The sequence below is a fragment of the Phalacrocorax aristotelis genome, chromosome 2, assembly GCF_949628215.1.
Source record: "Phalacrocorax aristotelis chromosome 2, bGulAri2.1, whole genome shotgun sequence".
NCBI classification, from domain to species: Eukaryota; Metazoa; Chordata; class Aves; order Suliformes; family Phalacrocoracidae; genus Phalacrocorax; species Phalacrocorax aristotelis.
This window is the reverse complement of record NC_134277.1, coordinates 33,568,089-33,586,130: the sequence shown is the minus strand read 5'-3', so window position 1 is coordinate 33,586,130 and position 18,042 is coordinate 33,568,089. Positions and strand designations below refer to the sequence as shown.

The following is an 18,042-nucleotide window of genomic DNA, read 5'->3' as shown; positions in this document are numbered from 1 at the left end:
ATGATTAGAGTACTCTGCAGACTGGAATTTCTTCTGGTTTCACAGTTGTCTTTCACCTGTATCTTGAGTTCTTTAGGTTAAAATTATTTTTTAAAAGATGTATTCACTATTCTTAAAAGTTGAAGCCTTTCCTATTCTTTCTGTTTTGCATGTCAGTGAAACTTGGTGATCTTTAAGGCTGCTTAATATCTGTATTTGAGTTTACATAGTAAGTTTCTGGAGGTTATCACTTATACAGTGTTTTGGATAAAGGGATGGCTTATTCTTCTGCTTGCATGTCCATTTTTGTCTCTCAAGTATGTCATTCCAGGCATTTCTTCACTTCACGTTTGTGTCCTTTCGTCTTCCTTCTTTCTGTTTGTTCCTTTTTTATTTTTGTTTTTAAACTACTAGTCTATGCTGACTATGACCCATATGCTGTGGCAGGAGTGTGTAATGACCACGGCAAGACATACGCACTGTATGCTATCACAGTCCATCGGCGAAATGCAAACAGCGAAGAGACATGGAAGACATATCGACGCTACAGTGACTTCCATGACTTTCACATGAGGATCACTGAGCAAGTAATTAATCTCATAAAACTCTTTTAATCTTTCTTTGAAATGTGCTTTTTCTGTGTGATGGTATGACATGAGTATGGGCTTTCCCAAAGTGACTTAAGACATGGAGTTATAGCACTACATTATTTTCTGTAATAGTGTACTTTTTTTACCATTTATATGATATTTGTACTGAGTAGCTTACAGGTGCACATTTATATAGTTTAGTACCTGATGGCTCTATTATTGCTCTAACAAAAGGAAATGGAATTTAGAAAGCTACCCCCTCCCCCCCCCCCCCCCCCGCTCTTGCTTAATTTTACTTTAGAATGTTTGTGTGGAAGTGCTGTTGGTCTCAAACAGTGGCGTATTTCATTTGTTATATTTGTCACAGAGATTAAGAAATAAAAACTGGGCTTGAGAAATAGGTATTTAGGTTTTAAGTGGAGATGTTAAGGATTGGTGGGGTCTCAAAAGGGACAGCTGTTAGCAGTTCAGAGTACTGCTAGATGATCTGCCTTTTATTGCTGTACTTGTATTCTCAGACTCTTAACCCTCCTAAAATGAAAGAAGGAAAAATAGAGACCTGTAATTCCCCAGCTGGTACAAAGTAGAACCTGCTGACATGAAAAAGTGTTGAAAATGCAGTGCTTTTAAAAGAGGAGGGTGAAACGTTTTTAAATCAAACCTTTGAAGAAGTCAGATCTGGCTGCATAACCTTTGAACTAGTCAGAAGTGTTGGATTACATCCCTGAATTATTAATAGAGAGGCATAGAGAACAAATTCTGCGCAGATAGGTTAGCATTGTAAAGTCACAACACTAGTAAAAAAGGAAAGGGCTTTATTTAAAAAAAGCACACATTCTGTTGAATATTTGTATTAATTGTAATCAAAGTCTGATATTTCATTTGATTTTGAGCTTATCTTGGTGTGCTGTCAATAAATTTGAAATACCCATTTTTGTACTCCTGTTAATATTTTTTTTTTAAACTAATTCCCTGTTTTGAAGAATCCTTGACCTACTGAAAGAGGTATGGGTTCCCTGGCCTTATAATGAGTTAATATTCTGTTGATATGGGTAGTTATTTAAAACTGACCTACCAGTAAATGACTAGAAAAAATGGCAGAAGCAAAAATTTTCAAAATGTGAAAGCTCAGAAATTTCTTGTTGCTAAATCTTGAGTTCTTTGCAGTTACAGAAAATGGAAACGTTATCCTCCAGCACTGAGGCTGCAAAAAGTAAAGAAATTTCTGTGCGTCATTGTAGTATCTCAGCAACTCCCAACAGTTTTGCGTTGTTTTGACAATAAAACAGACATGCCTACTGAGTTTATGAGCACAGGAATGTCACTGATGCTCCCTTCTTGTGTGCTTTTTGGAGGCATTTTTTATTGTCACGTTAAGGGTAAAGGTTAGAATCTTTTGTTTAAAATGATTAGGAATACAGGGATTATTGTTTACGTTTTTCAGAAGAAATAGGTACTTAATCCAAAATGGAATTGAAGTTAGCTGTGTATCGTATCTGTATGAGCTTTTTTCCTGAGAGTACTGAATAGATTCACACCAATTTCTTTAGTCAGTAATGTAATAAATATAATTTGAAGAAGATATATTTAAAATAGAGGCTGTTCTTTGCTTACATTGTTTCTGTTTAGATACAAGTATCCAATTAAAAACTAGACCATCTTCTGTTCAGTTATTTTCCCATGTGACCTATCTGCAAGAGATTGGGATTTGTAAAGTTGGAAATAGTTATCCTTTGGTGCTTCCTCAGGCTATAAATGTTATATGAGCTTTGTGACCTTCCAGAGTTTAATGATGTCTTTGCAAAAAGACACCTTGCAGGGACTGAATGGAATCAGACGCTCATTAAATCTGTAATTTTTTGGTCCTCTCTAGAGAGAAAAGGATACAACCTTTTTCCCTGTTGTTTCTTAAAGCCTAGATGCTATGCCATTTTCTCTTTTACCCTTTTTGGAATGTTATTTATTATTTACAAGAAGTCTGGATTCTTATGTGGATAATCCTGATTCTTCAAGTTCTATTCTTTTTCATTTTTGTGCGTTATAGCAGATATGTTCAATCTTCTTAAGTGTTAGGGCCTCTCTTTCTCTGCTGCTTCCCTGGATTACCACTGTTTTGTGTAAAGCTGGAACAGTGGAAGACGTCAACCAGTGCCAACCACTGTTGTTACCTGGAGAAAAGGCACAAGCGATGGCATATCGAGCATCGTATAATAACCTATTTGTAAACTGCATGCTGCCGTCTGCTCCAGGGATAAAAACTTAAATCATTTCCTGAGTAGTTTTGATCAGGAGAGGAAAGGAAAGATGTTGTAGAAAGATGTGCAAGTTCTCTTGATGTAGCCTCATAACCCTACTGACTGCTGCACAAATAATAATGATAGATCTTGAGCCTAAACCTTTTTGAGCAGGTGTGTTGACAGGAATAATTTGCACACTACACTAGTCTGTATTTCAAACGTGAATATTGTGTGTGTACAGAAATTAAATTTTGCCTTTGACAGTCTCCTGAGAATTTTTGTGCATTTGCTTGATGGCCTACCTTTCATTTTAGCTTCTCCAAGGAATCTGAGTTCTGGGCTTGATGGAGAAATTATTTGTCAGGTGTTATGTGGTAGATAAGAATAGGTGAATATAATGACCCCTGTCATTTCTGAACTTACATAGTGATTTGAAACTCTTCTGAAAACAGAACAAAAAAGATTTTTTTTTTTCTAGTTTGAAAACCTTGCAAATATACTGAAACTTCCTGGCAAAAAGACATTTAACAACATGGACAGAGAATTTTTGGAAAAGAGGAAGAAAGATTTAAATGCATATTTGCAGGTAAGCTGTTATGGGGGGTGGGGTGGGGGAGGGGGGGGGTGGTGGGCTTTTTTTGTTTGGTGTTTTTTGTTGTGTGTTTTTTGGGGGGGAGTAGTTGTGTTCTAGGTTGGATTCCCCCCCCCCCCCAGGTAGAAAATTTGCTAGTTGTAGGTGGTATACAATCCTAAATAGCATGCCATAAGAACTTAATAGTATCTAATGAGTTGCGTTTTCTTAGCTGTTTTGGTTTATTCTCAGTTGGTTCTGTCCCAGCTTCTCTGTGCTGGTGAAGTTCCAGCTGTGTTGGTTTTGAACTCTGCACCACACCACTTAACTTCCTTCTGTTACAGTCATGTTTGTGGTTACTTTCTCTTGTGCTGTTGCATAAGGATTGCCGTGGCACCCGCCCCGGCGGTATAGCACAACTGTTCAGCTTCTCCATTCAGATAAGGCCCATATCAGCGCAATTAAAAGAATTCCGTTGTCCTACGTCATAGGGACTCCCTGGTCATTGGCACTAAAATATGTTGACCAACTCAATGCACGTGTTAACAATAAATAATGAAGATGAATAAAACATTGTGAAGTCTGACTGTTCTGTTGAGAGTGCTAATATTTTTTCCTTTGTGAGGTATGCGCCCTAGTTTTAATAGCAGGGTTTTTTTTCAGTCACAGCTATTTCTTTTTTTTTTTCCTTGGAGTTTTAGAAGCAGTTTGAGTGGTCATAAAAGTGTGTATTTTATTGTGAGATGCTATAATTAACACACTAGTTAAAATTACGGGGATTACCAAGAAGCATGTTTCCCTTTTGAGAATAGTGTAACGTTGGAATAAAATTTAGAGAATGAGTGAGAACATGCATCAGAAGACGTAGTGTCTTTGTGCATGGTAAACTTTTACTAAACTGTACGGTATGGTCTTTTTAATTATTTATTAAAAAACATCTTTTAAAAATTATTTTATTCAGCTCTTGTTAAATCCTGAAATGATGAAGTCTTCTCCGGCTTTAGCCCATTATGTGTATGACTTCCTGGAGAATAAAGCCTACAGCAAAGGGAAGGGGGATTTTGCACGGAAGGTAAGAATGTTTTGCACTGTCAAGGGAAGTTTAGAGCATTCATTAGTGCAGTGATTGCAGTAAACAGAGGTGTTGAACTGACATCAAACAGCTATATAGCACTTTCAAAACAACTTGCAAGTGAGTTGCTTCAATATTTTGTGAGTGGTAAAATATCCGCGGACATACGGAACCAAAAATTTACCAGTTCTTTTGTCATAATGTTTGTATGACAAGGAAATAAATTTTCAAGTCAGACAGTGTTTTGCACCAAGACTACTTTAAAAGTGTGTTTGTCGCAAGTTACTTTCTGTCAGACATCTGTGATTTTTTTTTTCGTAGTCTCATTCCTTCCAATTTCTTTTTTCAGTTCTTTACTCTATATTTGCTGCTGTTACCATGCTCTCCACTCTTCAGCCCAAAAGATGAAATACATTTCCCTTCAAAAGCAGCTGTTATGTATTTAGCCGTTTTAACCATTCAGAGTCATCGGTCAAATTCAGAGCTCTGAGCTGTGCATCCTTTTTGTTAAGCCACCAGAACTCTCTTCAGACAAGTGATTCTTTTTCAGTTGATGAGTTTATGTGAGCATCTGCTTTGCAAATAGAACTATTTCTAAACTTTTAGAGATTTTGGTATAAAAAACATCCACAATGTTATTGTCACAGCAAGTTGTTGTTCTACCTATGTTCCTTAAATACTTGTCAGTGAAACAGTTAAATATTTATCAAGGTTTATGGAAATGACTGAGTAAAATTTGATTTCCAGCTTATCAGGTTCTTTATAAACTTCACTTTTTAAAGGCATCACACTAGTATTTGTGCCTCAGTTTGGACTGAATTTAGAGTATATACTGAAAGAAAAATTGTAATGGTTTCTCTGGAACTACTTTATGTTTTTAATTTTACTTGCGATGATATTAAAGCATATTACTCCAGTGCTGTTTAGAAGAGGCATGTTTCAAAGATGAAGACTTGATAGCAGAAGTGAAACATCTGGGAGTAGGAAGCTTGGAAGGGAGAAATGGCATTGAATGAAGAAGACAAGGAAAATAAATTCAAGCTAAGAAAAGCTGAGGGATGGGAAGTGGAAATGACTGAGGAAAAAGATCTGTTGAAAGATGTAAATAGTTACAGCAGGGCTGTAAGGAACGAGATCTAGAAACGAAAGTGAACCTGAACTTTTTTCTGCATTCTGTAATGAAGTTAAGCAATTTGTTTATTGTTTTCTGGAACAGTGTGATACTTCTCATAGTGTATTAATATAGTGGTGTCCTCATAGATTATACAATTCTGGTTAAACATCTTCCCCTTCAGATGGACACATTTGTAAATCCCCTGCGTAACTCTATGAGAAATGTATCAAATGCAGTCAAGTCTCTCCCTGACAGCCTGGCAGAGGGAATGACTAAAATGTCAGACAACATGGGTAAAATGTCAGAGAGACTGGGACAAGACATAAAGCAATCATTTTTCAAGGTAAGAAAATATTTGGTAGTCAATACGTACTAGTGAATTAATAGATTAGCTATTGATTCATTTAACTTATGTTGTATACTATAATGAGGAGTCAAGTTTTTAGATAGGAACGAAATCTGGTTTATACCTTCTAATAAGGTACAGCACTCATTATACTACAAACACGGAATTCTCTTTGCTATTGAGTAACATGTTTTAAGATCGCATCTACAGATGGTACAGCGATCCTTCTTCACTTAATTCAGTGTAGCCCCTTGAGAAAAATAAGAGAACCACTGATTTTCATATTTTACCATCCATCCTCATAAAGCTAGTTTGCTGCATCCGCTGCTTTCATCGGGGAAAAAAAAACCATATGTTATGAAACTTAGAATATGGAGATAGCTTCTTTTCTGCTTATTCCTTGCTGAATTCTGTTTTTAATTAAATTTTCTTTCTGTCTTTCCTGCCATCTTTCCTTATCTCTTATATTTTTAAAATGTAATACCTTAAAGGTGGGGAATGGTAGCATGGCATGCTATCTAGAAGTCCTGTGAAAGTAGTAATCTTCCGAACATGTCCATCTTACCTCCCTTTCCCTTGCCCTCCTCTTTCTGTGTGTAGCTGTAAGGTCTGTGATCAGGTATCGTTCCATTTTGTGTTACCAAAACAGTTATAAGTGGCAGATGTAAAACAGCAACCAAGATGAGTTAACCCTTAAACCATGAAAAGGAAAAACAAATCAGGGTGGGGGTGGGGGTTTTTTTTGTTTGTGTTTTTTCATTACTTCTGAGATTTGGCTCTGGACTTTCTCATTGCTGTTAACTTCCCTGATGTATGCCTAACAATTTATCTACACTTATACTCACCGGGAAGTCCATGACTAGGCAGGACTTAAGATCAAGAGGAAATACCAGCAGAAATATCAGTCCCATATGAATTTCTGGGTGTTTTTCAGTTGAAGCATTAGGCACTTGAAAATATATGTGGGTTGTCTTACAGGTGTTGATAACTTTGATAGATATAGGAGAATACGTACAGGCTTGATTTGTTGGAAGATGGAAGGACTACTGTACATTTGTCTGTGGTAGTATGCAACCGACTTTTGACCAAATATTTGGTTTTCATTTTCATGAGCAAATTGATTATGAAAATTTATCTGATTTATTGGTATAGTGAAGTATTTTTTTACTTAATAAACATTACCCTTTTTCATTGTAGGTGCCTCCTTTGATCCAGAAAACCTATTCGGATCCTGACCATTGCCGTGTTGCAGCACCAATTGATGACAATGTGAGTCTGACATTTGTCCTTTGAAAGTTGACTTCTCTAAAACCAAAGTAATGAGTTACTTATTTTATGTTAGACCGTATATTTATTGGTTTCTGATATTAAACCAGGCACTTAAAAACAGTTCTTAACTTTTTAAGAAGAAAGTTACATGCTTCCTTCTAAAATTAACATCTTTATTAGTACTAAAATGGTTTGCAGCACAGTGGAACAACTTGGAGTGTATATGCTACTGCTTCTGTGTTTGTTGGTGGGGGGTTGTTTGTGGTTTTTTTGTGGGTTTTTGTTTGGGTTTTTTTATTGCCCACCTTCCTCCCTCCAGTTTCTGTCTGTTCAAAGATAGAATGGTACCAGACTGTTGGCATAGTTTCTGTTGGCATTTTATGGATTCTGATTTCTGATGTGACCTTTCAGTGCTATGTTTTTATTATATAGGGAAATATTCTGAAGGAGTTTCTTTCCATGAACTTTTATTATGTGGATACCTAAAATGTATAAAGTAGTAATATTAGAAACCTGAAAGTGAAGTTTAAGCTCTTGCTGTTATCATAAGCTATGGTATTTTGCTATTGTTTTGGTTGAAACATTGACCATAAACGTAAAAACAATTGGAAAAAACTTTTATCTCTAAGTAGGTCAGAAAGGCCATAAGATTACCAGTGGCTATATGCAATTTGCTATGGTCATAAATCTGCACCTGTTCTGGCCTTTACGTTTTGGGTTTTTATTCACATCAAAGCATTCCAGATTGTTGTCTTGTGCATAACTGCTATGATGGTTTGGTAGATGTAGTTTTGCTCAAATGACATAGCCTTGAGTTCTTCCGGGTTTTCTTTCTCCCCGTTATTTCTCACAATATCAGACTGTATCTGTAAATTTGTAATTACAAATATATATCTTTGATACTCCTGAGGCTTCTGTTTTACGCAGGCAAAATGAAATAATATTGTTCAAGTATATGAGCAGCTTCTCTGCAAATATTTCATTGATCTTCTGTAAAATGAAGAGCAGATACAATTTGTGATAGCTTCTAAGTTAACGTACCAAGTATTTCTGAAAGGCAGATTTCAAATGTTTTAAAACCTTTAAACTCTCTACTGGTCTTTAAAAAGACATTGTTCACAACTTAGTCACTAAATCAGAGAAAAAATATGGCAGTTTGAACGGAATTTTACCTGGAGAAGCAGTACTGTAAAATGAGGCATAGACCTATAGAACCTCCAGCTGGATTATGACTCCACTGTCTCTGCTCCAGTTTTATATAAAGATGTACTTGTATAGTCCACCAAGAAAAGTCCATGTAGCTGTGAGATGCTGGCACTTCTTCCAGTGCAGGATTAACAATGCAGTGCAAACTACTACTCTTCCAGGTACAGCTGTATCAGATTTCAAATACAAAACCAAATTCTGAATGTTATGCCTAGAATGTAAAATCCTAATTAAAAAAAAAAAAAAGTGCCCCCAGAAAAAGTGCATTCAGTCTTCAAATAAATTTTGTAGTATAGTAAGATTTTAATTTTAGCTTGCTATTGTTTAAATCTTTAATAATAAATATAAAGCTTAAACAAGGAATCGGTCAAAAAATCAAATTAACTTGTTGTATTTGAGATAAGTATTTGTGGTCTCTTGAGCAGTACATCTGTAACTCCAAATGCTGTCTTTTTATGCAATAGCTTAACAATATGAAGGCTTGTATTTTGGCATGTAAGCAGGCCGTGAGAAACTGCTGTTGTTTCTATAAGAGAAACGTTAACAAGAACTAAGATGAAAATCTAATACTTTCTTACTATAGAATTTAGTAAACTCTCCCTCAAACTTTAATACTTGAAAAAACATTGACAGTTACTGCAAGTTTGTGCCATCTATCTTTAAATGCCTTTACATGGTTACTGAATCCTCTGTTCTGGGATTTCCATAAAAGTTGTTTTTTGTAAGCCAATCTGTGTAACATCTTCTATTAAGTAATAATTATGCGTTTCTTAATCTACAAGCATAAAAGCACTTAATAACCACGCAGGTTTGAATAATATCTAAATAAAAGGCAGTTCATTGCAGTGAAATGTCATTGCTCTTCAGAGGTTCTGAATTTGGTGCAGTGCATCCATATGAAAAAGATGCCAGAGAAAAGCTCCCTCTGGAGTTTTTTCATGTTAGGGAGTTGGAAGCACGGCTACCAAAAGAAGTGGCCAGGGAGAAGTTCTCTCTTTAGGACATATTTACTTGTATTAACTTTGTTCAACTTTGGTGAAATAACTGTTTCTTTTTGTCTTATTTTAAAAATGTAATGGATTTAAGCCTAGTTCATCTTTAATTTTCAGTCTTGCTTTGCTATTAGTGATGTGATAGAAGATTTAGGGGAGATTTCATATTACAGTAAAATATAGAGCAAAGTGTTTCTGTCATTTTTCTGCTTGTACTGAAGCATTTGACCTGTGAAGTAGCTACTAGAACTGTAGCTTTCTTGAACGGAGACTGATTGAACTGATTAATGATTATACTTTCACTCACTTGATCAGGTGGATGACAATATTCCACTGAGAGTAATGCTCCTTCTTATGGATGAAGTCTTTGATTTAAAGGAAAGAAATCAGTGGTTAAGAAGAAATATAAAAAATCTGCTTCAGCAACTTATTAGAGCAACATATGGTGACACGATTAACAGGTACTACTTTTCTTATATAGAGCGATTGTGTGAGTGAGACTGTGTAGACTGTGTCTGTATAAATCCTCTTTGGTATTACTAAATTATTGTGGTTTAAATCTGCGTGTGTTCCCCTTTGAAGAGGATCAATAAACCAGGTACAAATGTGGTGTAAAATGGAGATAAACACAAAGCATGAGGAAAGACCAATTCCAGTAACTCTTCTGTGCTGGAGAACCTCAAAAAGATCTTTCACAATCAACAACAGTTTACATTTATGTGAATGTACCTTAATGCTGATGGTGGCAAAAATTATTTTTGCCCTGTGCTTTACACTATACTTTTTGTTAATACTGTTTCTTACTTTCTACACTATTTCTGTTTACATCTCTTTGATGCCCCAAATGATACACTGGCGCATCAAATTATGTGAACTGTACTGAATTGCTATGTTAAGTTTCTGCTCTCACACTTTAAAAGATGAAGGGGGGGAAGGTAAAGGACTGTTACAGGGTCTGTTCTGCACACCCTCCTCCCCCATCACGTTCTCTGTAATTCACATACAGCCTTTTACATGCAGATGCAAAGCATATTAATAGTGCTAAATAAGTAATGTTTCTTGCCCTCCAGCTTAGAAAACTACTGCTTCCAGGCTTTCCCTTCTAATACTTTGTTTCTGAAATGTAAATAAAAATATAGAACAAAATAATTTCTAGAAACAGGATTGACACCAAATTGTCACTTTGGATTAGTGCCATGAATCAAAAACTTAATTTCTGGCAGGTGAGAAGTAGTTTCCTATTATTTTTTCAGGACATTCTTCACTGTATCATTACTTACTACCCTTCACAAGTATAGTTTTGATGTTTTCATTATCACTCTTAAACATACAGATAGTTCTTGTACCAGTAGTGATGCATCCTTGTAATTATGATAGCACTGGGTGTTTTTCAACTAACTCCTTGTGGCTGGGTGATAATTATCTTGAGACCTGTGCTTCCAAAAACATACTGTCCTTTTGAACAACACTGAACACTTTCTGCTGTTTTCAGATTGCAGTATAACTAGCTGAGTTTGTGTACAGGCAGCTGCTTTCTTATTACGGAGATGTGTGCAGAACTATTTTGCTTCTACATTTGGAGCTATTCCAGATACAGCCTTCTCCGGTTTAGCAGTCATACCTTGTCCCAGCAGATTCTTGGGGTTCAGTAGCATTCAGCAGCAAAATTGTGTTTTCTTGTTTCTTAGAAAACTAAATTCAAATTACGTTTAGGGAAATAATCCCAGTGTTGTTGTGATACACAGATGTGTATATCATTTTTGTAAACATAGTCGATTTGGATATTGGGCTGTGTGTATGTGTTGACGAATGAAGGTCAAAGATAATCAATCTGTATCACCTGTTAAAGATCATGAAGTAATTGCATACATAGGTATGGTAATTTGAGATCTTAAGTAGGTTCTTTGCTTACAGAAGCAGGACTTGAAGAGTGCTCCATGAAGAGGAGCGCTCTACAAGCAGAACATTTATTTATCATTGATGGGAGATGTGACGTCAATTTTCTAGCCTGCTTAGTTATCATGCTCATAAAGAAAAAGGCTTTAGCTTAAGGAGTGATCAGTGACCTTAGATTTTTATTTTGAGGATCAGTGTTTGCCTTCCTAGTCTGCAGTTTTATAGAACGTAATTAAGGAGCTGAGGAAAGCTGAAATCACACTTTGTTTGCCCTAGAGTGCTCTTTAAAATGCTAGACTTATCTGTTCTCTGTTTTAAAAATTGAGACACACTTGTTTTGATTTTAGAAAAATAGTTGATCATGTTGATTGGATGACGTCTCCTGAGCAAGTAGCAGATGCAGTGAAACGCTTCAGGTATGTCTTCTATGACAGATGTTTAATATAAAGTACTTGCCATTTGATGTCCAGTATCTGTGTATCCTTCCTATTCTTTTTAAGTGAGGAAGTTGTTATTACTGTACAGAATTCCAGTTGGAGCATACACTGTTTTTTACATGTGTTAAGTGTGGGAAAGTAATTGTCACACGAAGAATATTTTTTACTTTTCTCCTCTTCCTTAGAATGTTCTTTGCTAACCAGTCTAGGAGAGCTAAAGTATGGGTATACTTAGGAATTTCCTCATACTACTGGATGGTGTCTTGTTTACCTTGATGAAGGCATGTGTATGCCTTGCATTAAAAGGCAAGCAATTATTACTAAAAAAAAAAGCCTAGCTCTAAGCTAATATTTTTCAGATGTGGGCAGATACAACAGAACTGAAGTCTGAGTTTGAAAGTATCAAAGGCTCTACCATTCCATGGCTTCGGCAGTGTTGTTGAGCAAGATCCCTCCCTTGCCTATTCTTTTTTTTTTTTTTCTTTAATAGGGTGAAAGAAAAAATAGGAAACATATTGCCAAAAGGTCATACTTTACAGATATTTTGTTATTCTTTAATAAAACTGAGTAAGGCTGTCTGCTCCTTACTCAAAAGACAGTATGTCATTCACTAAGGCAAACCACCTTTTTAGACAGAGGTATGTCTTTTGTATTGGGCTTTATAGTACACTGAAACTACGTTTCAGATGGAGTTTGTTGATAGGTTAACAACTGTGAGAGATCTAATGAAGCCATTAATAGACCTAAGCCTAGAGTCTCTCAGTGGCAATAGAGACTGGTTGGCAAAAGCAAATCTTAGGTATATTTTATTTAACAACTCTGTGGTATCTGAATGTTTGTGGTGCACAGCATTTCCTTAAAATTTTCTTTCATCTGATTCTTGTACTAAAAAGTATATGGTAGATAGCAAGAAGTCTCAACCTATTACTTTTGATTTCTTTTTTGCCTTTTCTTCACCCTTTACTAATATTGAAGTGTATGTTGAGTGTAAATTACTTTCTTGTATTTATTTTATGAGGTAGCTTTGAGGGATTAAAAAGAACCTTTCACTTGATAAAATTTTAATGTATTTTGACAGATTTGTTTTTGTTACAGAGATGCTTTTTGGCCCAACGGCATTTTAGCAGAGACTGTTCCACAGAGGGACAAAGCTATTAGAATGAGAACAAGAGTGGCAGGGAAGACCAAATTACTGGAGGTAATGCCAGGTAAGTGAGTCTGGGATTGAAGCCTAAGAAGTCTTACCATATATTGTTCCTGGAATTAATGTCAGTATTCTTGCTGATTTTAGTTTAGTGCATGAAATATCTGTATTCCAATGTAGCACAATTTGATGTAAAATAACTTGGTTCAACGTATGTAGTGTAAAAATGTAATTTTCAGAAATCCTTTCTGCTCTAAGAAAACTTTCAGTCATGTTATGTATAATAGAGGCATTGTTACTTCAAACTCTGAGCTACATAGTTCGAAAGACTTAATATTCAGTTTAAGTTTGTTAACACAGAAGCAGAATTTAGCTTAAAATTCTGTGTAACTTTCATTTTTGTAGATGAACTGAAGCACATCATAGGTGCTGAGACAACACGGAAAGGCATTCTACGGGTCTTTGAAATGTTCCAGCACACTCAACTGAATAAGAGAATGGTGTATGTGTTTCTGGAGAGATTCCTAGAAACCTTATTTCCGCAAAATAAGTTCCATGAGCTCTTCAACAAACTGCATTCACGATCAAAGCAGATGCAGAGGTATAAGCAGAGACTACACTCTACTCAAGCGCCTTCCTTGCAGAAAAGGTGACACTTCAAACCTATTAAGCTGGTGTACGTTTGTCCAGGACTAATTACTTGGGCAGATTCTCTGGGGCTTCAAACTCACATGCTGTTATTTCTGCACCAGTCTTCTAGTGTCACATATTAGATTATTAATGCATCTGTAAGACCTGTGGATCTTCTCATCTTCACTTGTAATTCAACCACTACCAGAAGGGTTTGTGTGTCTTAAATGATTTGGTGCGTCTTCATGCAACATTGAGAAGAATACTGGCCCAATATATAAGAATGCTGATTCCTTCCGTTCCTGAGTCGATGTTTTGCCAGCAATGAGAAGTGCCAGACTGTTCAAGTAAAGCACAACTATGGTGATACAATGGAAGAAAAGGATGCTTTGGCACTGGGAGATAGTGCAATGTGTGAGAATCAGGTGGAATTGTTCTGCGTTATGACCGTTGAGGCTCTGTAGGGCTCTCTTAACATTCCTGTAAAGGCAGAGCTAACAGGAAAAGCAGTCTCTGGAATAGCAGGTTCATAGGAGAAGGGACAAATAGTTATAGCCCCATCATAAAAGTAAATTTATTAAAGAAAAGTTGAGGTAATGTGGCTTTTATGCCATGTTTACTTCACCTTTTGTGTTTTGAAAAATAAACTAATGTTAGATCTAATGGGGGTTTTAGTAAAGGCAGAGGTGCAGTAGAAATCAACCCTTTATTCGGATTATTCTCTAGCTTTAAGGGCCATATTCTGCTCTTATAGCACCTGGCATACATTTTGCATGTAACTTCAGCGGAGAAGGGGCGTCATATTTATGTTCAATTGGCGTATTTGGACATAGGTCAAGTTGATCCTTGTAGAAGGAAGGGGGTACTTGTTTCAAAGAGGATAGAAGTCATGTTAGAAGATGGGGAAATTGCACTAAGACACAGCTTACACACAACTCCCCACCAAAATTTGAAACTCTCTATGGGTACAAAAGACTATGTCCTACTTAACTGAAAGATTCCTTACCTTTTAGTGTGTAAGCCTCATACGGGAAGATATTAGAATTAGTTGGTTCCTCACAGGTAAAGGATTTCATTAGTCATATGCAAACACTTGGAAATTCCTGAATGCATCTCAGTGTATATATGAAAATAAAAAGGAGATAAAACTACAATATTTTTTTAAATAATTTTTTTATTTTTTGCATAGTGTAAAATTTTAATAAAAATTTGACATCAAGGCCCCACATCCATCTTTGTAGTTTCGTTGAAGGATTTGTGTCCAATTAAAAACAAAGTAACAACTGAATAATCCTGTTTGGCCACAGCATATCTCAGTTTGTGTTTTCTTTTTCATAGTCCCCAACTGTTTGAGCACCACTATCCGGGTGAATAGAAAGTAATCCTATGGATTCTGTTTTTTTCTGAACGCTAAACACAGGGTAAGATCCAGCTATTGATCAAGGATCCTTATAGTAATTTGTGTCTTAATGGGAACAAATGATCCTTTTATGTGAGGGAGGAACATAGACCTTTTATGAAAGCGTTCTAAGAGAAGGTAGAAGGCTCTCAAAGGACCTAGTTAAATTGACTGAAGGCTCTATACAGATCATTTTTTCTCATGGACTCTATTAATGCAATGTAGCCGTTTATCATACTACTTAATGATGATCATATTGTACTGTTAACATTCTCATACAGTATGCATGGGCTCAAGTGCACTTCATTTTTTCTTTATTGCAGAACTAAATACTGTAAGTGAAATCCCTTTCTTTTATCATCCCTAGGAAGACAAGTTGGTAAATATGTAAGAACCCTTCCCCCTTCCTCTCTGCAGGTTCTGTAGAAGCGTGATGATCAAGTGCTGTTGAATTTAGCAAAATTATTGAGTTCTGTGTGAAGTAATCAACATAGCCAGCTCCTATTGTTTACATGCCTGTATCTTCCTCTGATGTCAAGGTGCTCAAGCATACCTGACACCAGACTGATGAAAGATCATTCAGCAGTTGTTCTTGGCGATATAGTAAATATATCATTGATTCTACCAAATCTAATTTATGTCTTTTAAATCACTGAATTTGTTATGCAGTATGAAAGTGGGAAGTTCAAATACTGTTTTGTCGAATCTGTGGAACCTTTTATCTATCTTTAGGTACCATGAAAAATTTCAAGAGAATAGTGGTCATGTGTGAATTCGGGATTTTTTAAAAATTATCTGGTACATTTCTGTACAAAAGTAAAATAATATATCTAGGAATGTGAACTGAACATAATACGCCATGTTTATTAGTGGTTTTACTTAATGAATTTATTACATATATATACCTATACACACATTTGTATACACGTGTGTGCATATGTATATACGTATTGAAGTTTTGTCTTCTGTATTTAATTACAGAATGTGACTTCCTAATTCAGTGGTGCCTCTTGGCTGGCAAGAATCATCAGAAATGAACACTTTTTGTTAAAAAGCGTTTGTATGTATCTTTATTTAAATGGTTTTCCTGTTGACAATTTAAAATACCTGCCCTGTCAACCCATGCAGCCTATTATCCTAGAAAGTCTCCGAAACTGAATGTTAATATGCAGCACTTCAGTGTCTGGGTGTATCTTCTGGCCTTTGGGTGCTGTGACTGGCCGCCGAAAATTGTGCCATTGTCAACAAATGCACTTGTTTTAGCCTTAATTATTTTTAAGAGAAAATGAGCAATTGAATTTTTCATTTGGTTCATCCTCAAGCTTGTGCTGCTGGTGTTTGCTCTAGAACTAAACAGTAAATTTTAAGTGCTACCAGAATGTGTACCAAAATAAAAATATATGAATTCCACAATCTAAATTTTAATTTTGTGCAATATTTTCATTTAATGCATGTGTATTTGAATAACTGTAAAATAAATGACTTTTTAATGTTTTGAAGTCTAGGTTAAAAATGTCTTCTCAGCTGAACAATTTTGCATTCTGTTGTTGCGTTAGTTTATTTAAGGACTTGTTTTAAAAGTCTTATTTTTACTCCTTTGTGAATTCCCTTGTTCTCAATGATCCTTGCTCATCTGAGCAAAGCTCATATATTACAAGGGAAAAAACTGAAGAGCACATCTCATGAATATAGCTGTTATAAATTACTTGTGCATATCATTGTACAGTAAGTGTCAGCTGTGTGCCTAATTGTTCTCTTGATGCTTTTTCCCTCCCTTCCCCCTCCTCTCGTTTCTGTAACAAAGAATGAACATGAAACAGGCTGCCATGGTCACTTCTACTGAATGGCAGAGGACTCTGAATATTTTTTTTGGAGTTTGCATTTATGTTCTGTCCAATAGAAAGCTAAAAAATTACACTAATAAAGTATTAACAAGAGTATAATGAGCCCGTGCGTATTTTTAAAGTAGCTGTCTTGCTAGCAGGTACAAATATTACTCAAGCCTGGAGAAAAAAAATGACTGAGGATAAAAATACTGCTGTTAAGTACTCTTTAAATAAAAGTCATTCTTTGATTTTTTTTTTAACAGTTTATAAGTTGGTTTTGCTTTTAACAAATTAATCTCTAGATTCATTTTTGGACCAGTATTTGCAATGTGTCCTGTATTTTAAAAGGATGTATGCAGAAACAGTGGGATTGTTTGGTGTGGGAGGTTTTCTTTATATTGTTGGATTTTTTTACTCTCTGGCTTTTTCCCCTGGGTTTATTTTTGCAGCAGCTGGATCTACCATGGGAGCACAATTGTTGCCCTTGATATATTTATTCCAGCTGTTTCACATTCATCAAAAAGATGTCCTGAGCTACAGAGATGTTGGTTCTTTGACCCTAGGGTAGTGTTTACTGCTTTGACTAACTTACATGCTTTTGCTACAGGATAGAGACACAGCTCAGGAATTTCACTAGCTGATGGCAAGTTCTTATTAGTTGAAGCTGTTATCCTAGGGTAATTTTATGGCAAGAAACCCACTCCATTATAAACTTTTTTACAAGTCTTAAAGATATCTGCCATTTACTAAGTGAGGATAATTGTGGCTTTTTTAACTCTCCCATCTATCACATTATCTGGTTTATATTGGTTTTGATGTCTAGTGGCTGTGTGAGGACTAGTAAAGTTGAGGAATAAGCATCACTCTGCATTGATTTATTTAACTACAAATTTCATGGTTTATCTCTTGGAAGAAAGGAAATTATGTAGTGAAAGCAATTAGTTCACTTTTATTAAGTAATTTGACAGAAATTAAGCTTTACTTTCATGAAATGTCTATGCCACTGCAGTTTTCCCCTCCACGCATGCAGAAATACTTTGGAATACTTTTGTGTTCAGATCTCCCCAAATACCTGTTTCCCATGCTATGTCTCTCTGTTACTATGGCGTGTTGGGATAATTTGCATGGGTCAATTAAATTGTTTGATACCTGGTTCAGAAAGGGCTAACTGGAATTCTCAGTTGACATTTTAGAATTAAAATAGTACCTAAATTAATTCTGAGGTTGTGCGTAAGTAGAGAATAGAGTTCTCTTAAGTAGAGGAAGTAGAATAAGTCTATACTGATTTTGTTGACAAACAAGAGCCAACTTACTGGGAGTAAGGAATGTAGCTC

At 35.8% G+C, this 18,042-nt stretch overlaps 1 protein-coding gene across 6 annotated transcripts in view; it reads left to right on the top strand.

The window, feature by feature from the left end:
- SNX13 (sorting nexin 13) overlaps positions 1–16,819 on the top strand; it is a 71,027-nt gene extending 54,208 nt beyond the window's left edge. For 3 of the 6 annotated variants that reach the window (XM_075082975.1, XM_075082969.1, XM_075082974.1), the window contains 9 exons: positions 394–566; positions 3,285–3,392; positions 4,339–4,449; positions 5,745–5,906; positions 7,107–7,178; positions 9,692–9,837; positions 11,620–11,688; positions 12,805–12,917; positions 13,259–16,819. In XM_075082975.1, coding sequence (XP_074939076.1) covers positions 394–566; positions 3,285–3,392; positions 4,339–4,449; positions 5,745–5,906; positions 7,107–7,178; positions 9,692–9,837; positions 11,620–11,688; positions 12,805–12,917; positions 13,259–13,506 — 1,202 coding nt within the window. In that variant the 3' untranslated portion in view covers positions 13,507–16,819. The remainder of the gene's footprint in view (positions 1–393; positions 567–3,284; positions 3,393–4,338; positions 4,450–5,744; positions 5,907–7,106; positions 7,179–9,691; positions 9,838–11,619; positions 11,689–12,804; positions 12,918–13,258) is intronic. The other 3 variants (XM_075082972.1, XM_075082971.1, XM_075082973.1) reach the window with 2 other exon arrangements.
- The last annotated feature ends 1,223 nt before the right edge of the window (positions 16,820–18,042 follow it).